This window comes from Lissotriton vulgaris, chromosome 6 (assembly GCF_964263255.1).
Source record: "Lissotriton vulgaris chromosome 6, aLisVul1.2, whole genome shotgun sequence".
Lineage (NCBI taxonomy): Eukaryota > Metazoa > Chordata > Amphibia > Caudata > Salamandridae > Lissotriton > Lissotriton vulgaris.
This window is the reverse complement of record NC_141694.1, coordinates 1,086,312,147-1,086,334,411: the sequence shown is the minus strand read 5'-3', so window position 1 is coordinate 1,086,334,411 and position 22,265 is coordinate 1,086,312,147. Positions and strand designations below refer to the sequence as shown.

The window sequence follows — 22,265 nt, the reverse complement described above, 5'->3', positions numbered from 1 at the left end:
CCAGTCTGTTGCAGTCTCTTGCACTCCTCTCTTGCCAGATTGACAGGATACAAACTGTGCAGATGTTTAAACATGCTGGCAGTTCCACAAGAATATTTTTTGTTGTGGTCTCCTCTTGATAAAACTGCCTTGCAAATTTTGCAGGTTACCTTTGGCATTTGTTTTCTTCAATCCGTCTGGGAATGTAAAAAATCTCCAGACAATTGATTGAAATCTCTTGGGGCGTGGTGGTTCAGGAACAAACCCCTCTTCATTGGACTGTTCTGAATCAGAAGAAGGCTGATTTGAAGTCATTTTTGCAATCTTAAGATGAAACAGGCCTGTAATCAACAAAAACAACACTTTTTGGTAGCTGAGGTCTTCTCCCAAGGAAGGTCTAACACAAGTGATTGAAATGGGTGGCGTCCTTCAATACTTACAATAAGAATTGGAATAAGCCAATCAAATCTCTTTTTTTCTGGTCACATGGAGTTCGTGTAGGGTGCATGCACGCAGCTCGCACCCAGCTCGCACCAAGCGTGACTTCACGAAATTACATTTAAAAGTAATGTAACTTTTTGAAAGTTAAAGAATATTATTGTTATAATTAGTCTAGATAATGTTGTGTCTGAATATTTATATTAAATATATATAAGTTTTGGAACATAAAAAAAAATTGCGGCGGTCGCGCACCCACCGCGTCTGATGCGTGTATAACATCATGCTCAACTGCGTGACCGTCCTGTTGCATAATAAGTACATGTTGTGTATGCGCTTTAAGTCGCGTACCAATCGCATAGCGTCCGCATTGGGAAAGTCGAACTGGTCACATATCCTACGCAGATCCAACACAGCAATCCTAAAATGGCGGACACGTTCTGCGCAGTGAACAAGAAGGGTGCGCAATGGGTGCGCGATTCCAAAAAAAAATAGAAAAAAAAGAAAATAATATAAATATATTTAAATGAACAAAAAATTATAAAAAATATATGTTTTTAACTTCGAAAAAAATATATTTTTATTAAATATGTTTAATGTAATTTAAAAAATAAGATATCTAAAAAAATAGTAAAACATTATGAATTTTTTTTATAAATTAGCATTATAAAAACTTTTGAAATTCTCTGAAAAAACCATAGGTTTCACACATGTTATAGTTAGGAATTAGCATTTAAAAAACCTTAGAAATTCACAGAAAACTCCATAGGTTTTACACATGTTATAGTTACGATTTAGCATTTAAAAAACCTTTAAAATTCACTGAAAAAACCATAGGTTTCACGAGTGTTAGAGTTAGCTAGTTATTTCACTCTTACAAAACCATTGAAATTCCTCCGTTATAGTTAGTTGTACTAACTGTAACTCACGCGCCCGCAATCCACTGCTGATGATGTCACATATTACATAATTCATGACATGGTCAGTGACATCACTGATGACATCACTAATGACATCTCAAATGACATCACTGATGATATCACGGATGGCATCATCCATGTGACAATCTGATACAGCTCATCATACACTAATATAACCTGTCAACACTAACTATAAAATATGGAATACCATATTTCAAATCATTGACACACTAATACAAGGCTCTAAAAACATACTCAGTGATTCGTACATCTATTTACACATCTAAACATTTACCTGTAGATTCACTCATTCATGCTAACAAAGATCAATATAATACTATTAAATATACTTATACACCTACATCGATATTACACAGCAGCACACATCCTATTCTGTTATGCATTCATCCTACTCACTTATGCAATTGATCATACTTACATTTACTCAGCTACACACTTTTACAAACACCACTTTATTTATTAACGTAAATATTAACTCATACTTAGTGTGTTATAAAATCACTGTTACAAGTATACAGATTTTAATACAGTCACGGATACAATCAAAGAGTCTTATGTATACTTATTTATAAACAACAACTGTCACATACAGTACCTTTTATATTTCTACATTGTTGGATATTTATCATTGAGAAATATATTTACTCATCAGCACACCCATAAAGAGATTCAGTCACCCAAACAACTGTTTTCATGTGCTGTCTTAACCTCATATACCTACTAAATCAACAATTCACACATCTTTAGATAGTCACACACCTCCCACTCAACCATACACACACATTCACAATGCCATACAAATACTTAATTGACTAATTAATACTAATATAAACTTACACACACCTAGTAATCAACTTATGTAGTAGTTTACACAACAACAGATAAAGTAAAACACAGATCAACACAATTGAATCACTATCCCATATATTTAGTGAGACACTTTAAATTACTCACTTACACAGTCAATCACAGTGCTACTAAATCCCCCATCAAGACACTTATACATCCACTCTTTCTTCAATGCACATTGTTATATATATAATACCTATTTAAATATTGACCAAAAGACCCTTTCAGTGGATAATGTCATCAGTGATGTCATTTGAGATGTCATCAGTAATGTCACTGACCATGTCATGAATGATGTAACATGTGACATCATCAGCAGTGGATTGCAGGTGTGCCAGTTACAGTTAGTACAACTAACTATAACAGAGGCATTTCAATGGTTTTGTATGAGTGAAATGATCAGCTAACTATAACACTCCTGAAACCTATGGTTTTTTCAGTGAATTTCAAAAGTTTTTTTAAATGCTAATTCCTAACTATAAAATGTGTGAAACCGATGTTTTTTTCAATGGATATATATTAGGTTCCTACCGAGGCACAATATGGCTGCCAACACCTCCTGATTTGGAGTGTAGACAGCCAATTAGAATACATCTCGTGCAGGTTGCGCTAAGGGTGTGCGGATCCACCGCGGCCATAGATATATATGTGATTTTGATTTTGATTTTCTCAGGAACTACTGAACGGATGTACACCATTTAACCAAAAGGCATGACTCTGAAACAAGGTCTACCTTGCTGCCAAATTTGGTGTAATTCCTTTCAGCAGTTCGGGCTGTAGCTGCGATTAAAGGTCCTTATGGAAAATTGCATGGGGAACCCCCTTTTTTCTCGGCCCCCGCTTGATGAATCACCCTGAGACTTTCAGGATAAGAGCGAACTGGAGCTGGCCATGAGTTTTTAAAATTTCACACAGATTTGTCAACCGGCGTCAAAGTTATTGCAAATAGAATGTTACAAATAGAATGTTGCAGATTTCCTATGGAAAATAGTTTCTAACTATAACTACCTACTTGGTCTTCACGTTGCACGAACATAAGGAAAATCAGCACTCAGGATGTTTAGAAACAATGACTAACGAGTTTCAACCTCACTGTCTTTGTCAAAGTAACTCTGTGACCCTGAAGCTGCTGTGTTTTTGAAAGCAAAAAATGAGAGTCAAAGAATAAACATGGAAAAAATATATACATGCGTGCAGTAGTCACTAGGTGCATTAGAAAACAGACTTCAATTCTAGCAAAAAGCAATTCATGTTGTAAAGCATAAAGCAATTCATGTTAACACATATTATAATATATTATACATCAGCATAGCGAGGTGTATACATCAGTAAAGCACATAATTGCATGCCCATGCTCGCGCTGCCACCACGAGTCAGCTGGGATTCTAAATGGACGCACGGAAAATGAAATTCATAGCATCTGCCAGTTAATATATATGTATATCCAAGAACAAAATCCAGTAAAGCACACACTCAGAGACCAATTTGTTGTGCAAGTTTTATTACTCAAAGGCTACGCGTTTTGACAGAAAACTGTCTTGTTCACACACCGAGTAAAGTTTCGAAGTGCATTACATAGAAATGTGGAAACATAGATAAAGGACTTCCTCTGCAAATCATGAAGGAACTAAGACAAAATAGTGGCCATCTTAACACAGTAAAACAATACTCCTGCAACGTAAACTGTATAAAATACCATGAAATGACATGTTCCAACACCGCTGCATTTGTAATACAAAGTCAGTTAACGAGTCATGTAACATTTTATGCTGTGGTCCCCCCACAATAACTGTGAATAGTCATAGTGCTTCTCAAGTGCAAAATGTAATGGTGTAGGGTACCCCTAGAGATGCTGGGAGTCTAAAGCACAAGGAGGACATAGTAAATATCACATAAAACCAGATTGTGAACAATATCGTTTAAAGGCTCCGCACATTGAAGGCTCAGGTGCCTACGAGAAAATGGCGTTGCAGGACGGTACTGGTGTCGGTCCATAGGCTAAAGTCGGGGGAAGCAAACCGCCAAGTGGCATAGTGAAACATCCAGAAAAGTCAGATGTAAGGAAAAATACTAGCGCCAAGTGGCAGAGAAGAAAAGAGCATCTAAAGGGGAGGGCGGAGGAAGGAACAAGTACTAAGGGCACCACACTGTAGTGCCCTAAAAAGGACAGGGTGAAACAGTGTAAATTGAAGGGAACTTTTCTTCCGAATGGCAAAATAATAAATTAGTCTGGAAAAGCTATGTCTCCACGTCAGTAACAAGACACAATGTGAAAAAATGAAAAGGAGAAATGAAACTCTTATCTATATTGGAATGCATACCTTGGACCGGGGGAGAAAAGGGTAGGGAAACCGTGATGTGTGCGATAGCATGTGGTGGGTCCCTTCCTTTACTCCTTTGAAAAAATAGTTAAACAAAATGTAAGTATTGAAAATACATACGTAAATATACCAGTACATATAAAGATTAAAATCAACACAGAATATGGAGGAAGAACAACGTCATCAGCTGCTACATTCTTCATCGAGATTGTGACCTCCAGGGTCCTTTGTCTCTAATACAAGTATCCATCTCGATTCCTGTTTACATAGTTTTAGCAACCTGTTGCCACCCCTAGGGCCCATGTATACCTGTTTAATGGCAAAGAAGTGCAGATGGGAGTTGTTGGAGAGATGGTACTCCTGGAAGTGTCTGGCTATAGGATAATGAGGGTCCCTGTTGGTGATGGCTCACACATGTTCTAATATTCTTTTCTTAACCATCAAATTGATGCTACCAACATACCTCATCATACAGGGGCACTCAAGGACATGTATCACAAAGTTTGACTGCATGTTAAAAACTGTGTGATGTTTCTACTTTTACTGGAGCCTGGTATGTGGAACTCCTTGACCATGTAGATATTGCAGCAAGCTTTACAATGACCGCACGAATAGAGGCTCTTGAGATTGTGTGCCCCTGAAGAACTGATTTCAGTTATGTCCCCATGAACCCGAATATTTCTTAGGCTCTGGCCCTTTCTGTATGTGACTGTAGGTCTCTAACTGATGGTATGGCTTACAATGGGATTACTTTTAAGGATGTCCTAGTTCTCTGCCAAAATCTTGTGTGTTTTGTGGGAGTTTCTATCGTACATGAGGATTACCCTGGTACCTGGACGCTTACGGGCAGCCATGCGCTCTATAAATCTGTAAACATAAACATAAACATAAACATCAACGGTATCTGATTTCCTGATTTTAGCTCCCAGTGTTTGTTGTCAGCTAATAGTACTCCGCGGTCCACTGTCAGCCGCCAGAACACCCACTTTGTGATTAAATTCACACCTACCGTCACATTCTCTGGCATCCTCATTTATTGCCCACCTGGGGCAATAGGCCAATTTGGCAAAACTTTGCTAGAAACAGAGGTCAATCTTCATAGTCTCGCTGCTAATTTCACCCTTCTTGGGGATTTTAAACTGCATTTTAATGACCCCTCAGCCTCACTAGCCACGGAACTGGCCCAGGACCTTTTGACCTACCCTCTGACTCAGAAGGTCTCACTAGCACCCCATGAACAAGGACATCTCCTTGATGCTATCTTTTCTAAATTGAAAATTTAAAAGGAAACAACCCATCCCCCTCCCATGGTCAGACCATTTTTTAATCCCCTTTCTCTGGGCACAACCTAACACGACGCCATGCGCCACACCTTTACGTTCCCAAATCTGACTGTGGTCCAAACTTCCTCTGGAGAGGTGTATATCAGAACTGGAAAGGACTCTATCAAGCCCCATCACTAACCCCACAACAGCTAATAAAAAAATCTGCAATTGGATTGAGGGGTCACTCAATTTGGTGCTCTAAAAGTTTTAACTCAGAAGAAAACTAGCCCGAACAGAGCCCAGTGGTATACCCCCAAATTATGCACTTTACGACAACAGTGCAAAAAAGCAGAAAGAATATAGAGGAAAGACTTCTCCACCGAGAAATAATGGAATATAGGACAGCCATACACTGATGCAATGTGTATAAGAACAACAGGAGAAAACCCATAAACCTCGTTGGGATGGGTGTATCATGTAAGCAAAAACAATTCCCAACAGGTATTATGTAAAGACAGTTTCAGAAATGTATGCAATATGCATTACAAAGAAAGGAGAAACAAGGAGTCGACATGATTTTCCAAGAAGGTAGTATTATTTACCAAAAAGCAAAGGAGAGATCTTTCGTGGGTCAATACAGTTAGAATAGCACTGTACAGAACGGATCTTGTGACAACCCAGTGACACTTGGTGCAAAGTGCTATATACAGTCAGTGATAGTGAGCGTGCAAGTGTTAAAAACAACAGCATTGGCGACGCATTGACCAAAGTTTAAACATCAAAAAATGTCTCCAACAGAAACAAGTTATAATCACTTGAAACACAATTATTTATATAAGAGCACAAGACGTGATGTGCGTCGTATAATTCAAGCTGTCTAGTCAACGGCGTTTCGATCCCCTTTAGTTGGGATCGTCATCAGGACAGGGTTGTCGATGAAAACAGTGATTTAAATTCAGGCAGGAGAGCGTGATTGAAGTCCGATTGGTAACTCAATGGTCCGAAACTGATTGTTGCTTCCGTCTGGGCGGCGGGTGCTGAGCCCACTCGTCAGCAGAGCCCCGGTTACCGTCTACAGTCCTGATTAAGTCAGGCACAGCACTCAGCACCCGCCGCCCAGACGGAAGCAACAATCAGTTTCGGACCATTGAGTTACCAATCGGACTTCAATCACGCTCTCCTGCCTGAATTTAAATCACTGTTTTCATCGACAACCCTGTCCTGATGACGATCCCGACTAAAGGGGATCGAAACGCCGTCGACTAGACAGCTTGAATTATACGACGCACATCACGTCTTGTGCTCTTATATAAATAATTGTGTTTCAAGTGATTATAACTTGTTTCTGTTGGAGCCATTTTTTGATGTTTAAACTTTGGTCAATGCGTCGCCAATGCTGTTGTTTTTAACACTTGCACGCTCACTATCACTGACTGTATATAGCACTTTGCACCAAGTGTCACTGGGTTGTCACAAGATCCGTTCTGTACAGTGCTGTTCTAACTGTATTGACCCACGAAAGATCTCTCCTTTGCTTTTTGGTAAATAATACTACCTTCTTGGAAAATCATGTCGACTCCTTGTTTCTCCTTTCTTTGTAATGCATATTGCATACATTTCTGAAACTGTCTTTACATAATACCTGTTGGGAATTGTTTTTGCTTACATACACTGATACAAAGCAGAAATAAAAACTGCTCAAGCCTCTTACTGCGAGGGAAAGATCATAGTGGCTGCTCCCCCAGAGAAATCTTCCACATTGCTACAAAGCTAATAAAAGCACCCGGCACAGCAGCCCTACATGACAACTCAAGCCTCCGCTGCACTGAACTGGCCAATTTTTTCTCAACTAAAGTCCAGAACATTCTTAAGCACCTTCCCCAAGAAGACAAGAACATTCCAATCATGCACATGAATGATGGTGGGCAGTCAGAAAAACAGGAACTGATGACCTTCCCTATACTAACTTTTCCTTGCCATATTGTCATCTGCAAAAAGTGGATCCCCATTAGATCCCTCACCTTCCAACATCCTGTCACTGGTTGGATCAACCACTGCCCCCCAGGCCACCTGTCTGATCAATGCTTAGTTTGATATGGGCGTGGTACCCCATGAGTGGAAAAGGGCAATGGTGTGCGCTCTTTAAAAAAGTCTAACCTGGATCCAACTGATCTAGGTAACTATCACCCCATCTCACTCCTGCCTGGAATCAGCAAGATAGCATAGAAACATGCAAATCGCACTCTATCCGCTTTTCTTGAAACCAATGGTGTTCTCCACCCCTGCCAAATGGGCTTTCGCCCCAGTCAAGGGACGGAAACCGCTCTACTATCAGTGTTGGAAGACACAAGAAAAATACTAGACGCAGGAGGAGCAGCAGAAATATTCCTCCTCGATCTGAGTGCGGCTTTTGACATGGTTAACCACAGTGTCTTGATTCACCGCCTCAGGAGAGTAGGAAGGACAGGAACAGCCTTATTATTGCTGCAGTCCTTCTTAGGGTGGAGATCTTTTCAGGTCTTTGAGGGCAATACCAATTCACGGCCCATGCCCTTAAAGTGTGGAGTCCCACAGGGCTCCTCACTGAGTCCCACCCTTTTTAATGCCTACATGGCCCCATTGAAACACAGTTGGTTGTATCTCTCAGCCATCCTAGCCAACAGGCCAATGGTCTCCTCTCCTGCCTGGAGGAAGTCGCAAAATGGATGAGTCCCTACCACTTGAAACTCAAAGGTGAGACAACAGAGCTCATGATCATTGGCAATTCATTAAGTTCCTTTCCAAAAACTTTGTGGCCTTCCTCCATGGGCCCGGTGCTGACCCCCAAAACAGAGATTAAAAGCCTTGGAATCTGGCTTGACCAGAACCTCACCTTCAAAGCACAGGCAAGGAAGACCGCCGCTTCATGCTATGGCCTACTGAGAATTATTCATAAAATCATCCCTTTCCTACCCACACTAGCAAAAAGACTAGTGACCCAGGCCCTGATTCTGTACAGATTGGATTATGGAAATACTCTTTATTTAGGTGCTCCAAAGGAGGTGATTTTAAAATTGCAGGTTATACAGAATTGTGCAGCAAGGCTGCTCACTGACACCCCCAACCGCTGCTCAGCAAGACCTGCACTACGCTCTCTCCACTGGCTTCCAGTACAGGAAACAGGAAACTTCAAAGCTCTCTGCATAGCCCACAAGGCGCTGAATGGAAGCGGACCCGTAATCACAAATGCTATGATTCACCCCTACAGGGCAAACAGGAAACTTTGATCAAATGAACTCCATTTTGCTGTGGTCCTCAGGATCAAGAAGGCCAGAAGTGGCGGAACTATTTTCTCACTCAATGCCTCCAGACTCTGGAATGCCCTCCCACTACATCTACGAACGAACCGAACCATCTGAAGTTCCGAAAACAATTAAAGACCTGGCTGTTCACATAAAGAGATCAGCCCCATAAGTCTCGACTGCAGCGCTGGGATGCCTCTGGGTAGCCATGCACTATGCAAGTATCAATACAATTCCTATTTTAAAGATTGCTAAATTGAGTACCCATTCCGGAGACCCACGGTATCTAAATCTTAAGATCGTGATCCCTTGTTTTTTTTGGTATGCCTGATCGCTGCTGCAGCTCCTTCTTGCCCTCAGAAGTTCCCCATATGGAATGTTCCAATTCAGAGTAACTTGGTGGGTACTGAGGGCATGAAGGAGGCTGTTACCAGCCGTGTTTTTGTGAAACAAGATTTTCCGCAGTGCGCATTGTCGTGCCTCAACCCTGACATCCAGAAAATCAATACACTCTTTGCCTATGTTGTGTGTAAACATTATATTGTATGTGTTGTTGTTAAGTTTGTTTATGAAGTTAATGGCTTCTTGCTTACTGCCCTTCCATATTGCAAAGATGTAGTCAATGTAATGCAACCATAACAAAACTTTTTGGAAGTCAGTAAAAAGTGTGGCATCACCTTGTATTTCTTCCTCCCAAAGGCCGAGGAACAGGTTGGCAAAGCTAGGGGCAAAACATGTACCCATAGCTGTGCCCAGTGTTTGTTTATACAGATCACCATTGAACATGAAGATGTTGTTCTGGAGACATAGGTACATCATTTCAATGAGCATGTAGGTTTGTTCCAACTAACTGATATGTTTGCTTTTCAAGAAATGTGAGCAGGGCTTTATCTCCTGATCGTGATCAATTACGATATAAGGAGTTAACGTCAAGAGTGATAAGGGTGTACATATCATCCCATCTGATGTTCTCTAGTTTACACGAGAAGTCTTTAGTATCTTGTACATACAATGGTAAGGTAATTACGTATGCCCTCAAAAAATGGTCTACATATTTTGAAATGTTTTCAAACACACTGCTCAGGGATGAAATAATAGGTCTGTGAGGAGGGACCTACATATTAAAATGTCTTCTTGTCCTGATCCTCTACAAATCTAATAATTAGTCAATAATCAATATTAGAATCAAAACAAACTCAAAAAGTAAACTTTAAAAATATTGCCAAAACTTTAAAACATTACTAAAAACATTAGTCAGCTAAAATTAACATATAAGAAAATTATAACACCCAAAATCATAAAACATTACACATTAATCAAAAAATCAACCTTATACAACTATATTAAAAAATAAAATATTAAACACTTAAAGCACAATATTTTTATGATGACATTTTTTCCAATATATTTTTACACAATATTAACATTGTTCCCCTCTAAATTGAGATCATGTTAATCACATTCTGTTGTGTCAGTGGCATCTCATTAATATGCAACAAAGTCATCCAATTAAAATGCGACGAGTTAACCAGAAATAATCACTTTTAAACCACGTTAGACCCGGCTAGCCTGATGAGCAAGGAACTGTGGAGTGAAATTTATGTAATGTTAGAAATTGGATTTCTGGTTGGCAGAGTTATGCACCATGTCCAAGCAAGAATACTGTCCTAGTCTTCATAAGTCAGATACACCTCCCTAAATCAACCTGTGCTCACCTTCTGCAAACTTGTCACAGAGCAGTCAGGCTTTACTTGAGAGGCAATGTGTAAAGTATTTGTGCAAACCTTCAAAAAATAAGACTGTGAAAACACCACACAAAAAGATACCACACCTGGTTAGAAATATAGGGCTTAATTTAATGAATAAAACAAGACCAAAACGTCAAAAAATCCAATAAGTGAAACCAGAGTTATGAATTTTTAAGGAATAAACTGAAATGAAGTGCTTAAAAGCATAAAGCATCAACCAGGACTATCTGGTCATGCTAGACCAGGACTAAGTCAAATGTTCAGATCAACCATGATAGGGTGAAGGCCAGCTACAGAATCCATGTTTGACCCGCTGCAAGGTACCTTAGTTGCATCATCTACGAAGCCAGGATACAAGAAGCAAAGGGGCCATTCATTGTTGTTGAACCGCAAGAGGAAAGTGATGCATCGTCTATGAGCCACACAAAGTTAAGGCTGCATCAGGAATGGAGGCAATGTGCTGCTCAGTCTGTGGTGCGATGCTCTTAATCCTCACAGTGATGCATCGTCGTCGAGGTAGATGCACCGGTTCCAGGCAGCGCAATGGCGTCTTGTCTTGGATTTCTGCTGGAGCAGCACTTGTTACCCACTTCCAAGAGCCCAAGACTGGAGGGACCAATTGCCAGGGCAAGACTCACAGATGACAGAGTCCAGGTGCTTTAGCAGGGTGGCTAGAAATCTTTGATGTTCCTGAGACTACAAAACAGGAGGCAATCTAGCAATTATTGGGAGTCACTTTGAGTGCAAGGGAATGGTGCAGGTCCAGTCCTTCCCAACTAGGCAAGGAGTGCTTCAAAAAACAGTTCTTCCAGAGCAGTAGTCCAAAATATTGGCAGTCCTTCACCAGCACAGCCCTGCTTCTTCCTGGCAGAGTATCCACAGGTCCAGAAGTGTACTGAATGAGTAGGTTTGTAAGTTGAATTCTTATACACAGTGGTTCCTTTGAAGTGAGGAAGACTTCGAGTGGCTTTGAAGTGCACAGAGGCCTTCCCTTCCTGCCATGGCTCCAAACTCCCAACAGGGGTTAACGTTGTCCTTTGTATGGGAACAGGACACAACCTGTAAGTGTGACATTGTGCGCAGCTCCTCCCATCCTGCACAGGATGGCCCATCAGGATGTGGATGGCCTATCAGTCACACCTAAGCACCCGTTTTGTATGGCTGTCTAGAGCAAATGCACAAGGTCTAGCTGTTACTCACCCCAGGTGTGTATTGGAGGCAGGCAGCAGGCACACAGGGTTAAGTGCAAAAAAAGACAATATTTCCAAAAGTGGGCATTTTTAAAATTGTAATGATGAATTTGACTGTACCATTAAAGAGCATTTATCAATACTGTTCCTTAGGTACTAAACAAGACAGCTCTACTTCCTTCCAATTGAAAATTACGTTTATTAGATGTCCCAAGGAATACCCAAGTTAACCTATGGAAGGTGTAGCCCTAACAGTCGAGAAAAAATATTGTTTGTCACTGCCAGGACATGTAAAGCTTATAAGTATATGTCCTGCCTTTTACTTACAAAGCACCCTGCGGTATGGGCTACTTAGTGCTTACCTTAGGGGTGACTTACATTTAGCAAAAGGGGAGATTAAGGCTTCCCAAGGGGTTTTAAATGCCTTGTCAACATGGCAGTGTAAACTGTACACACAGGCTCTACAGTAGCAGGCCTGAGGCATGTTTAAAAGGGCTACTTAAGAGGGTGGCACAATCATTGTTGCAGGCCCACTATTAGTATTAAATGTACAGTCCCTGGGGATAGGTAGTGCAGTTTATTAGCGACGTATAAGTAAATTAAATATGCAGATTGTGGATAAGTAAATCAAACCATGTTTATGGGGAGAGCAAACACACTGTAGCACGGGTTAGCAATGGTAAATCCCCCTGAGTCCTAAAACCAACAAAACAAGATCATCAAAATTGGAGGCAAGCAGGCAAAGCATTTGGGGAAAGACTACCCTAAGGCTAACATGTCTGGCAAATGGTAACAGATTACTACACCCATTGCTGTAAGATGAACCACTAAGGAATCCCCTTCATATCCAAGATTTTTAATTTTGAATGCACTTAATTATCCAAGCTGCACATTGTGCATACAATTGATATCAAATTAAATGACTAAAAAGGCAGATTAGGATTCATCAACAGCTTTCAATTGAAACACAATATAACATTAGTGGGAATGTAGAAAGGTTTGCTACTGTAGTTTCCATATTGTCCTGATGAACAGCAAATGGATTGAAAGACTTCCACCTGGGTTTGATATTGCAAAAAGAACAGATGATGAACGGAATGCTGAACAAATCAGACATTCACTCCCAGTCACAGATCTGGGTTAAATCTATAGTTTTTTGTTTGCCATGCCATTACATTGTACACCCAGCCATATGCAAATCAGTCTTGACCCTGCTCCCCATGGGAACAGTCCAGCCTGAACTGCCAGGCCAGGTCCTCCCTAGACCAGAAACAAGCATGATGGGACTCGTTTCGGGGTATCACCTCTCATCAGCCAGGCTAGCTTCAATTTGGTGGCATAGCAGCTCAGGGCCCACGTTTACCACTTAGGCTGACAAATGCAAAAAGAAGAGAGTGCCAGAATGATGAACAAATCAAACATTCATCCCCAGTCACAGATCTTGGTTGAATCCATATTTTCTTGCTCTCCATTCCATTCCAGTTTGCACTCTGCAATCTGGTAGCTTAGCGAGCACGGGATCCTCGTGAGGCCATATCCTTCCCACTTAGGGTGACAATTGCAAAAAGAACAGATGATGGACAGAATGCTGAATAAATCAAACATTCACCCCATCACAGATCTGGGTTTATCATATTACATTGTGTTCCATATTGCAGCTGAAGCCGTGAGTCAATTTCTGCAGGCATACAATGTGACGCCTGAATATATGAATTTTATTTGGTTTATCAGAAGTCCATAAGTTCCAAAAGTTGCGAATCGCCAATTGACAAATCAAATGTATATATTTAAGCATTGTTTTCCTTTTTTTATTAGGAAGGATCAAAAAATAGAAAAGCAATACAAATACAAATTCCTTTGTAAAAAGGCAGCATTACATACAGGTCCTAAAAAGTTATTTTGTCATACCTCTCGGCCAGGCATAAATTTACCAGCATAAAGCAAGAATTAAAACTGCCAAATGAGATTTTATAAAATATCATGTAGGTAGCCAGCAAAGAGCGGAAAGAGACACTGCCTAACCGGTTTACACAGCTCAAGTAAATTGCCTACATTTGGATGGTTCTAAATGACAGTGACCACCTACCCACAGGCAAACAAGAATTCCTGCCAACAGCCTTTAGGGCAGGTGGTTCACTTTGAAACCAAACTCTGGCAATACCCAGCCTTGCAACTATAATGGTGTAAAAAATAAATACCTACCTAACGGGGAGGTATCCTATGAGAGTGGTCCAGCGTAATTAGCTCCTGATCACAGCTAACATCCACCTGCAACTAATTGTTCAATTTATTAAAAATTATTGTCCAAAAAAATGGTAGGGCGGGGCAAGTAGCAAAGACATAAGTAGTGTCAGCATCTAAGACCTTACACCGGAAGCAATTAGAGGTCTCCCTTCAACTGAACTTTAAATAACCTATAAGGGGTGTTACATATACAATAGAGAACTTTGAATGGCAAGGTACATTGAGTGACCTCTGAGCCAACCGATCGCTGAGCCTGATGTTTTCCGAAGAGACATCAAGAGCCAGTTGTTGGACCACTTTGTCACCAGTTGATCAGAATAATGCTTCTGTGGCCTATTGCTTACAAACATTCGTTAAAAAATACACCAGTGCTGCCTCTTTAGTCCCACTGCAAAAGCAGCATAAAAAGGATTCTCTTAATAGATACCTCACTAGGTGGCAGGTGAGTGTGAAAGCGTCTATTCTGAAGATAGCAGAAAAACATTTATGTATCATTATTTCAGTTCTGAAATAAAGTATGCCCTTAACTGTGTCCTGTTTGTATTTACTTTTTGTTCAGTGAGAATAACTGTTTGCACGGTCACTCTAATTGAGACATGATGAAATGGAGATTACCATGAATTAAAGGATAAGCAATCTAAACTACAATCTTCCTTGGGATGATTAAATGCACACATTAGAGGGTACACAAAGTTTACAATGCATCATGTACTACGCATGCCATTACAACGCAAGTTGTTACAACAACGCGTTGTATATCACATGCCATTACAATGAAAGTTGTTATAACGACTTGCTGTAGGGGGCACAAGGTGTTGGATTTGTTGGATTATCAATCCAACACCTTACCTACTGTTGCACACACTGGAGTTGGAATAGTAAATTATACTATTCCAAACTCCAGCACCTTCCCTACAGCAAGTCATTGTAACAACTTGCATTGTAATGGCATGCGATGTAACAACGTGTCGTTGTAACGACTTGCGTTGTGATAGCATGCTTTGTAAACGCATGCTTTTGTAATGAGTGCTATTCCATTAGAGCTATGATGTTTTATGTTGAAAGGTCCTAGGAGTTAATTTATAGAAGTCTAACCTTTGGGAAAGCTTAACTAACAGAAATATATGTTTTCACTATATGCAATGAAAGTCGATAGATAAATATGTGCCTTCTTACTAAATTTTGCATAGTATATATTACTGTAAAGTCCTGCAACATTCATACATTTTATCACTAAACCTGGATTTGTGTTTGTTTTTACAGACCAACAAAGCTGTAGCTAAGGGAGACTTCCACCATGCAAGCTCCAGCTCAAGACGAGCACTCTTCTTGGCTGTGCTGTCAATCACCATTGGAACTGGAATTTACGTGGGAGTGGCTGTGGCCCTTATTGCTTACCTTTCAAAAAACAATCACTTATGAAACTGTGTAAATGGCTATTGGAGGTAACAAGGAGTATCAGCTAACCCTCCACATGATGTATACACTACATTCAGAATGACTGTGCTCTTTGAACTCTTCCAGATGCAACCATTCATGTGTGATCTGTGGATGGTTAAAGGGAAACTCCTTGTGAAAGTGTTCAAGCCATGGAAGAAACTTTGCTTTGCCTCTGTTCTTTTTTTCCTACAAGGCTATGTGAGTAATCGTTTGTGCACTAAACTGTATCTTATCTACAAGATGGATGCTTCCCAAAATGGAAGACAAAAGAACTATATGGAGAAAAACTTTATCAAGTGTTCAGAAGGATTTTACACTCTTACGCTCTACAGGTTGGCCACGGCGGTGTATAAAGAGAGAGCAATACTACAAAGCGGAATGAACAAGGCGCCAAGGAACGTGGGGGGAATTGTGCAAGGGAAGGACGTGTGTGTTTTATCCACAGCCTCATAGATTCTAAAATCACGTTTGTCTTTACTGTACATTTCTGAGAGGAGAAAAAGATGGTGCTGTGCAAAATGTCTCACTACTTGTTCTGCAAAGTCAAGGGAACATCAGCACTTGTTTTCATTGCACGTGCAGGAACTATGACTGGGAGTGCCTACTGTATAGTCCACAACCGGCTCCTAAGTGTGAAAATGGGACTCCTGACGAAACCACTGTGTCTCCTTGGTTTACTGCTTGTGTGTGTGGTGATAGGCATTTACATGTAAGTCTGAAAGTAAGTCTGTGCAGAGTATAACTGCACATGTTGTGCAAAGTGAGTGAAAAACATTTTGGGAACAGTGACAGATCGTTTTATATAATATTTCTGCACTGTCATTAAAACAAGTGAACATTTATTAAATAGCATAAAATATTAAAGCAAGCATATCTGAAGGTGAGGTGCATTTTGGATACAACAATTTAGTTTAGTACAGGTTATGATTTAAAATATTTAGAGATAGACCTGTAAATCGGTTATTAAATGTGTTTTTCGAAATGTAATTCAAAAGGTTTATAAAAGTGGTCAATTTTACACGAAATTGCTTGCATACAGAAGTAAGAACTGCAGCAACATAAACAACTATATTTTGCAGGTATATTTTCATTCAAAAAATCATTTTTTAATTTTCATTTTTACTCAAGCGGCTATCGTTTTGATGTATTTCAAAATCCTGCATAACGTGGACCACTCCAGGATTACTGTTAGTTCATGACCACACACAAAGGTTTGCATCTTCATACATCATAATCACTTTTTGTAGTGCAACCTACAATTTTAAAATTAGATCTGAAATATCACTTCACATACATTCACGGTTCTAGCTTGATAAGGTTGCCACCTTTCATGTAAAGAAATATGAACAAATCAGGAGGTGCATGTCAATCTAGGCACATATTCATTGCACTGAGAAGCCTCAGACATTGGATGGATTCCATGGTTCAATACTTGACTATTAATCTGTCACATGAGTAGGATTACCTGCCTTCCCATGAATCTTTCCAAATTAAACTGGTTGGAGAGAAACAATCAATGAATAAAGGCAAAAACAACATGCCTTGTTCTTATAGCTCACAAGTCTTGCTTTAAGGCTATTTGCTATTTCATTGCTACATCTATGGCAGCAATTGTTAACGAGACAAACATTGGAAAACACATTTTCAATGTGTATCCTAGGTAAGGGTTTTATGTGCTCTTTTCCTGGGCATTTGTGTAGCTGGTGCAGTGATGATTCCTATATGGGATTGGAAAATATTTTGGATGCACTCTCACCGAAGGAGTAAAGATCATATTTGCAAAGTTGCCTTTATGTACTGTACTTTTTCATGTAGTTCATGCTCAGGATTTGTATACTTTGCCCAGGATTACATGTTGTTCGCCCTTCTATTCAACTCCATGTTTTGACTGTTGAATCACTTTTTTGGGACTGATTAAATACATCCAAGACAACTCGTTGAACAGGTGAACAAAACAGTGAAACATAAATTCCAATGATATTTTTTGTATGGGTTCGAAATATTTGACTAATTCAATGAATGAGAAAGGTTACTTAGGACCTGGAATTGCAGGTCACAATAGTCTCTACAGCTTTGATTTCTTTTGTCTATAATGTGCCAAACATCTTGTACAAACATGTATATACTTATTTTAAAACATGCCAGATGATTCTGACATCATGTATAACGCAAGGCTGCATTTATAAATAACTTTGGAAAATGGGTTGGTTAAATTGGAAACCTCCTAGTTTTCTAGTGAATGGAATAGCAGAAATGTAATATTACTTGAGCTCAGAGGTTTTAATTAAAAACAAAGAACAGTGGTTGTGGTCATTCACGTTTTCAGATTTTTTCATATGTTAGATATCCTGACAATTTCCAATCAGTGGGATATAATTCTCAGAAATCTAGCAGAAAAGCAGATATATATGTAAAGTTGAAGAATAATGCAGGGCATCCAAAGTACTGATGTAAACCTTTACTAAGATTACATCTAACCAACCTCAGCAACCAGTTAACATATGCCCTTTACAACTTCGAACTGCAGACTGAGCCTAAACATTCAACATATTCTAGTGAAAGTGCATTCGTAAAACACCATACATATACCCCTGTTCAAGTTTAATTACACTTTCTTCCCCTCTACAATCATCTTTCTTATTATAAAGACATATCGACAAATGGAATGTAACAAAACAAAAAAAACAAATAACCAGACATATTAATCTGAATATAATGGTCTTTTCCTACAGGTTAACTCTTTCTACTACACATTTGAGAATCCGACCAACATATTGAGTTGCCCACATCAATGACGTGAAGGGAAAACCTTTCCTACTAAAACGCTCATCAAGGAAACAGATGACATCACATGTTTCTATGGAATTCACTATCTCAATCTTAGACCAACAGGAATACATACCAATACAACACAAAACATAATAATTCAAAGCTGAAATCCTGATCTGAACAATAATATCCATTTCTATGTCTACCTATAGTCCAGATTTGAGTTCACACAATACCATAGTTTGGCTTCTGCGTTTCAGAATGATATCACTCTTGATGGACTCATAGCCGAATCTTACACTTCTTTCGATTATAAAGCCCACCCCTGGCCACCAATAACCCTCTTTGACTCTCTGGTTTTGGTTCTGACTTTAAAAAAGCTCTGTCAATCAAGCATTGGCTAAAACTGTTGGGGACACTGTAATCTTTTTCTCTCAACATCAAGCCATCTTTAAAATATAGTTCCTCCTTAACATTCCAATAACAGTTGGTATTCTCATCACATTCGTCCTTACATTTAACCCCTCCCCTGCTGATGACGGAACCGCTCCATCATCAGCTATGGTTGGGCTGTGCTGATGATGGAGCGGTTACGTCATGGCCCAGCCGCCACGCCTGCGCGGCGCGTTCTATTGAGCGGGGCGGGCCGTGACGGAACCGCTCCGTCATCAGCACAGCTCAACCGCGGCTGGTGATGGAGCGGTTCTGTCACCAGTATGCGGCCGCCCCGCCCCGTTAGCGCTGCAGCGGTTAATAGAATCACGCTGTTCAATGCTTGTTTATCACCTAATTCCATTTTCCATTTCTCTTCCTTAATGATGCTACCAGTAATCCCAAGGCATTTACCTCTTCTTCAATAGTTTCCTCACCAAAAATCACGGATCAAGTCTCCATTTTAAGACTGTGTTACACATAATATAGAGAAACAATAAGCTAACAATTGTTTGCACCAGGAACGTATGACAGAATAAAATCAAATTTGTGGAGAGCTACCATTCATCTGCAAATTTTACTAGAATTGAAATCAATTCCTTTCTTAGTGAAGGCTTCCTTCAGAGGCCTGTGATTGATTTTAATTTCAAAATGACCACCCCACAAAATGACATTCAACTTTCGCACAGTCCACAAACCGCCAAAGTTTCTTTTTCTATGACAAAATAATTTAGTTCTGCCATTTTAAACTGCACAAACCTCCAAAAGAATGCCTCTGTCAGACTTATCCTTAACATCCCTCACCATAGTGACATCTCCTGTCACCTGAGAGACCTTCACTGGCTTCCGATCAGCAAAAGAATCACCTTCAAACTCCTCATGGATGCCTACAAAGCCCTTCACAACACCGGACTTGCATACTTCAACCACTGCCCCTCCTTCTACACACCCACCAGACATCTCTGCTCCACCCAACTGGCCCTTGCCACTATCCCACGAATCTGCAAGACCTTAGCCGGAGGAAGATCCTTCTCCTACCTCACTGCAAAGAACTGAAACTCTCTACCTCTACATCTCAGGCAATCATCTTCAATGCCTCAATTCAGGAAGGACCTCAAGATGTTGTTTTTTAACTGAACTGCAGAACAGCCGCCCTTCTATCCCCCCAGGGCCTTGAGTACCTAATGGGTGATTATCCAACCTCGATAAGAACCCTGATTGATTAATTGAACAGTTCATCCTTATACACAGGGCCAGGCATATTTTTAAACAAAGTTAACATGTTCCTTTTCATGTACTATACCTTGCACTGTAACACTAAGACCAAGATACTCACTTTCTGAAACGTTATATTTACACTTCTCAGATTTCAGAGTCAGTCTACTTGTTTCCAACTTCTTCAGTACTACATTCAGTCTTGAATCATGTTCTTCCCAGGTGCTTACATGCTTCAAGGCATCTTCATAGTAAATTGTGACACCATCAACTCATTTTTAAAATAAATTTCATCGCTTTCTGAAGAACTAAGGGAGCTGAAATTAGCCCAAACGACATTCTCACATATTTGTAAGTACCAAATGGGGTATCAGACAATGTTAATTCCTGTGACTGAGTATACAAGTTGAACTGGTGATGAGCAGAAGTTAAATTAAATTAAAAAATGCTTTGCGCCACTCAATGAGCACAACATCTCTGTAATGTTGGGCGGGGATTAAAGATCAACAATCTCACACCTATTAAGTTCTCTTAAAACAATGCATAACTGCACCTCATCATTAGCCCTGCATTCCATCATCACAGGAAAAGCCATCCAGTACCCTCAACCTCTTGAATAATGCCCCAATTATTCAACTTTCGAATTTCTCAGGACATCGGCATCCTTCACAATCACAGACACATTTCTTATTTTACTAACTTATGGCTTAGCCATAGGTTCAAGTTTAATAAAAATGGAGATAGTTGTTAAGAACATTGGGGAAATCCTCCTCATAAATGGAAGTCGTAACAGAAACCTCAACTACTTCAATCTTTTCTCTCAAGCTTATCGAGGTTACTTCATTGGAGCCAAGATCCACCATTATGTCACTTCGATTGAACTAACCGATAATATAATCTACTCTAATAGATACATGCATTTTCTCTGCAACCAACCAATCAAAGTAATAGGCTCAGCACCATAAGCCTTTTGCCTTCTGTCAGGTTTGAATACATTTTCTATGCGTTTTAATTGGGCCGCAACTAAATTATTAGGAGTTAATGTTATTTTTGCTCAAGAATCCAACAGCAGTTTGCCAGCAGTGCCCTCTATTCATACGTCTTCATAAGGCCCTTTGTTATTTTTTTCTTTTATGTGGAATATTACTGCTTAACCCACATCATTGATCATATAGTCAATCTCTCTTTTTCTTGTTTCAGTCTGATTTGCAACAACTATTATAATGCACTTTCCTACCAAATGTTTAGCAAAAAACTTTCAACCAGGACACACTTTAAAATCGGCTATCTGACCAAACTCTGCCACATCTGAAACACTCTAATTGAACTTTGTTTAATAATCTTTGTTAACAATGTTTTTGTTTTTACCACATGTACTTTTCAGCATCCACACTGTCATGTTGAATAATGTTCTTTTTACCTACTTAACAGGTCTAAAGAACGTTCACAAGTTTTTGCACTTGTAATAATTTCTTTAAAGGAAGGTCACCCTTTCTCCATATACATTCCCTGGCCATTTCTAAAATACATCATTACATAAATTGCTTACACAAACATTCTTCAAAAGATTTCCCAAAGTTACATGCGGAAGATGGTTTTCTTAAGACTGTAATGTATTGATTTACAGATTCACCAGATCTTTGAATTCTCTTACCAAAGTGGTTAAGTTTCCAATATAGTGTACACCTTGGAAAGATAATACAAATCCATTTTTAAGGCAAATCTCAATCCTGGTCAGACCAGTAGATTCTTCGGAAGAGAGATCAGGAAGATATTCAGATACTTCCTGACTGGCAGTTCCTAAAAAAATGCATTAAAAGAGCCATTTCCCATTAGGCACCGAGGGACGTGCTGCACACTCTTGCATAGTGGTTAAAGAGTTCCTTCCATTTTAGCCAATGTGAAAAAGGTTCACCAGGAGTAGAGAGAACAAACGGTGGTGCAGTTGCATTTTGCATTAGGGAGAATGAATAAAAGCAAATATTATTACAAATAAAGCAACACACAATATATGTTAAAGTGTAAAATAAATGGAACAAATGTAGGGAAATTGCTCACTAGTATCCGGTTTGATAGCCGTGGAAAGACACCTCTACCTGTGCAGAGATACAGATTAAACTGGAATAAAAGTATTCTTTTTTCTTTCAAATAAA

General features: G+C 39.7%; 1 protein-coding gene across 2 annotated transcripts in view; it reads left to right on the top strand.

The window, feature by feature from the left end:
• Positions 1-18,750, top strand: part of SYNDIG1 (synapse differentiation inducing 1) — a 668,716-nt gene extending 649,966 nt beyond the window's left edge. For both annotated transcript variants that reach the window (XM_086927150.1, XM_086927149.1), the window contains exon 4: positions 15,520-18,750. In XM_086927150.1, coding sequence (XP_086783276.1) covers positions 15,520-15,678 — 159 coding nt within the window. In that variant the 3' untranslated portion in view covers positions 15,679-18,750. The remainder of the gene's footprint in view (positions 1-15,519) is intronic.
• The last annotated feature ends 3,515 nt before the right edge of the window (positions 18,751-22,265 follow it).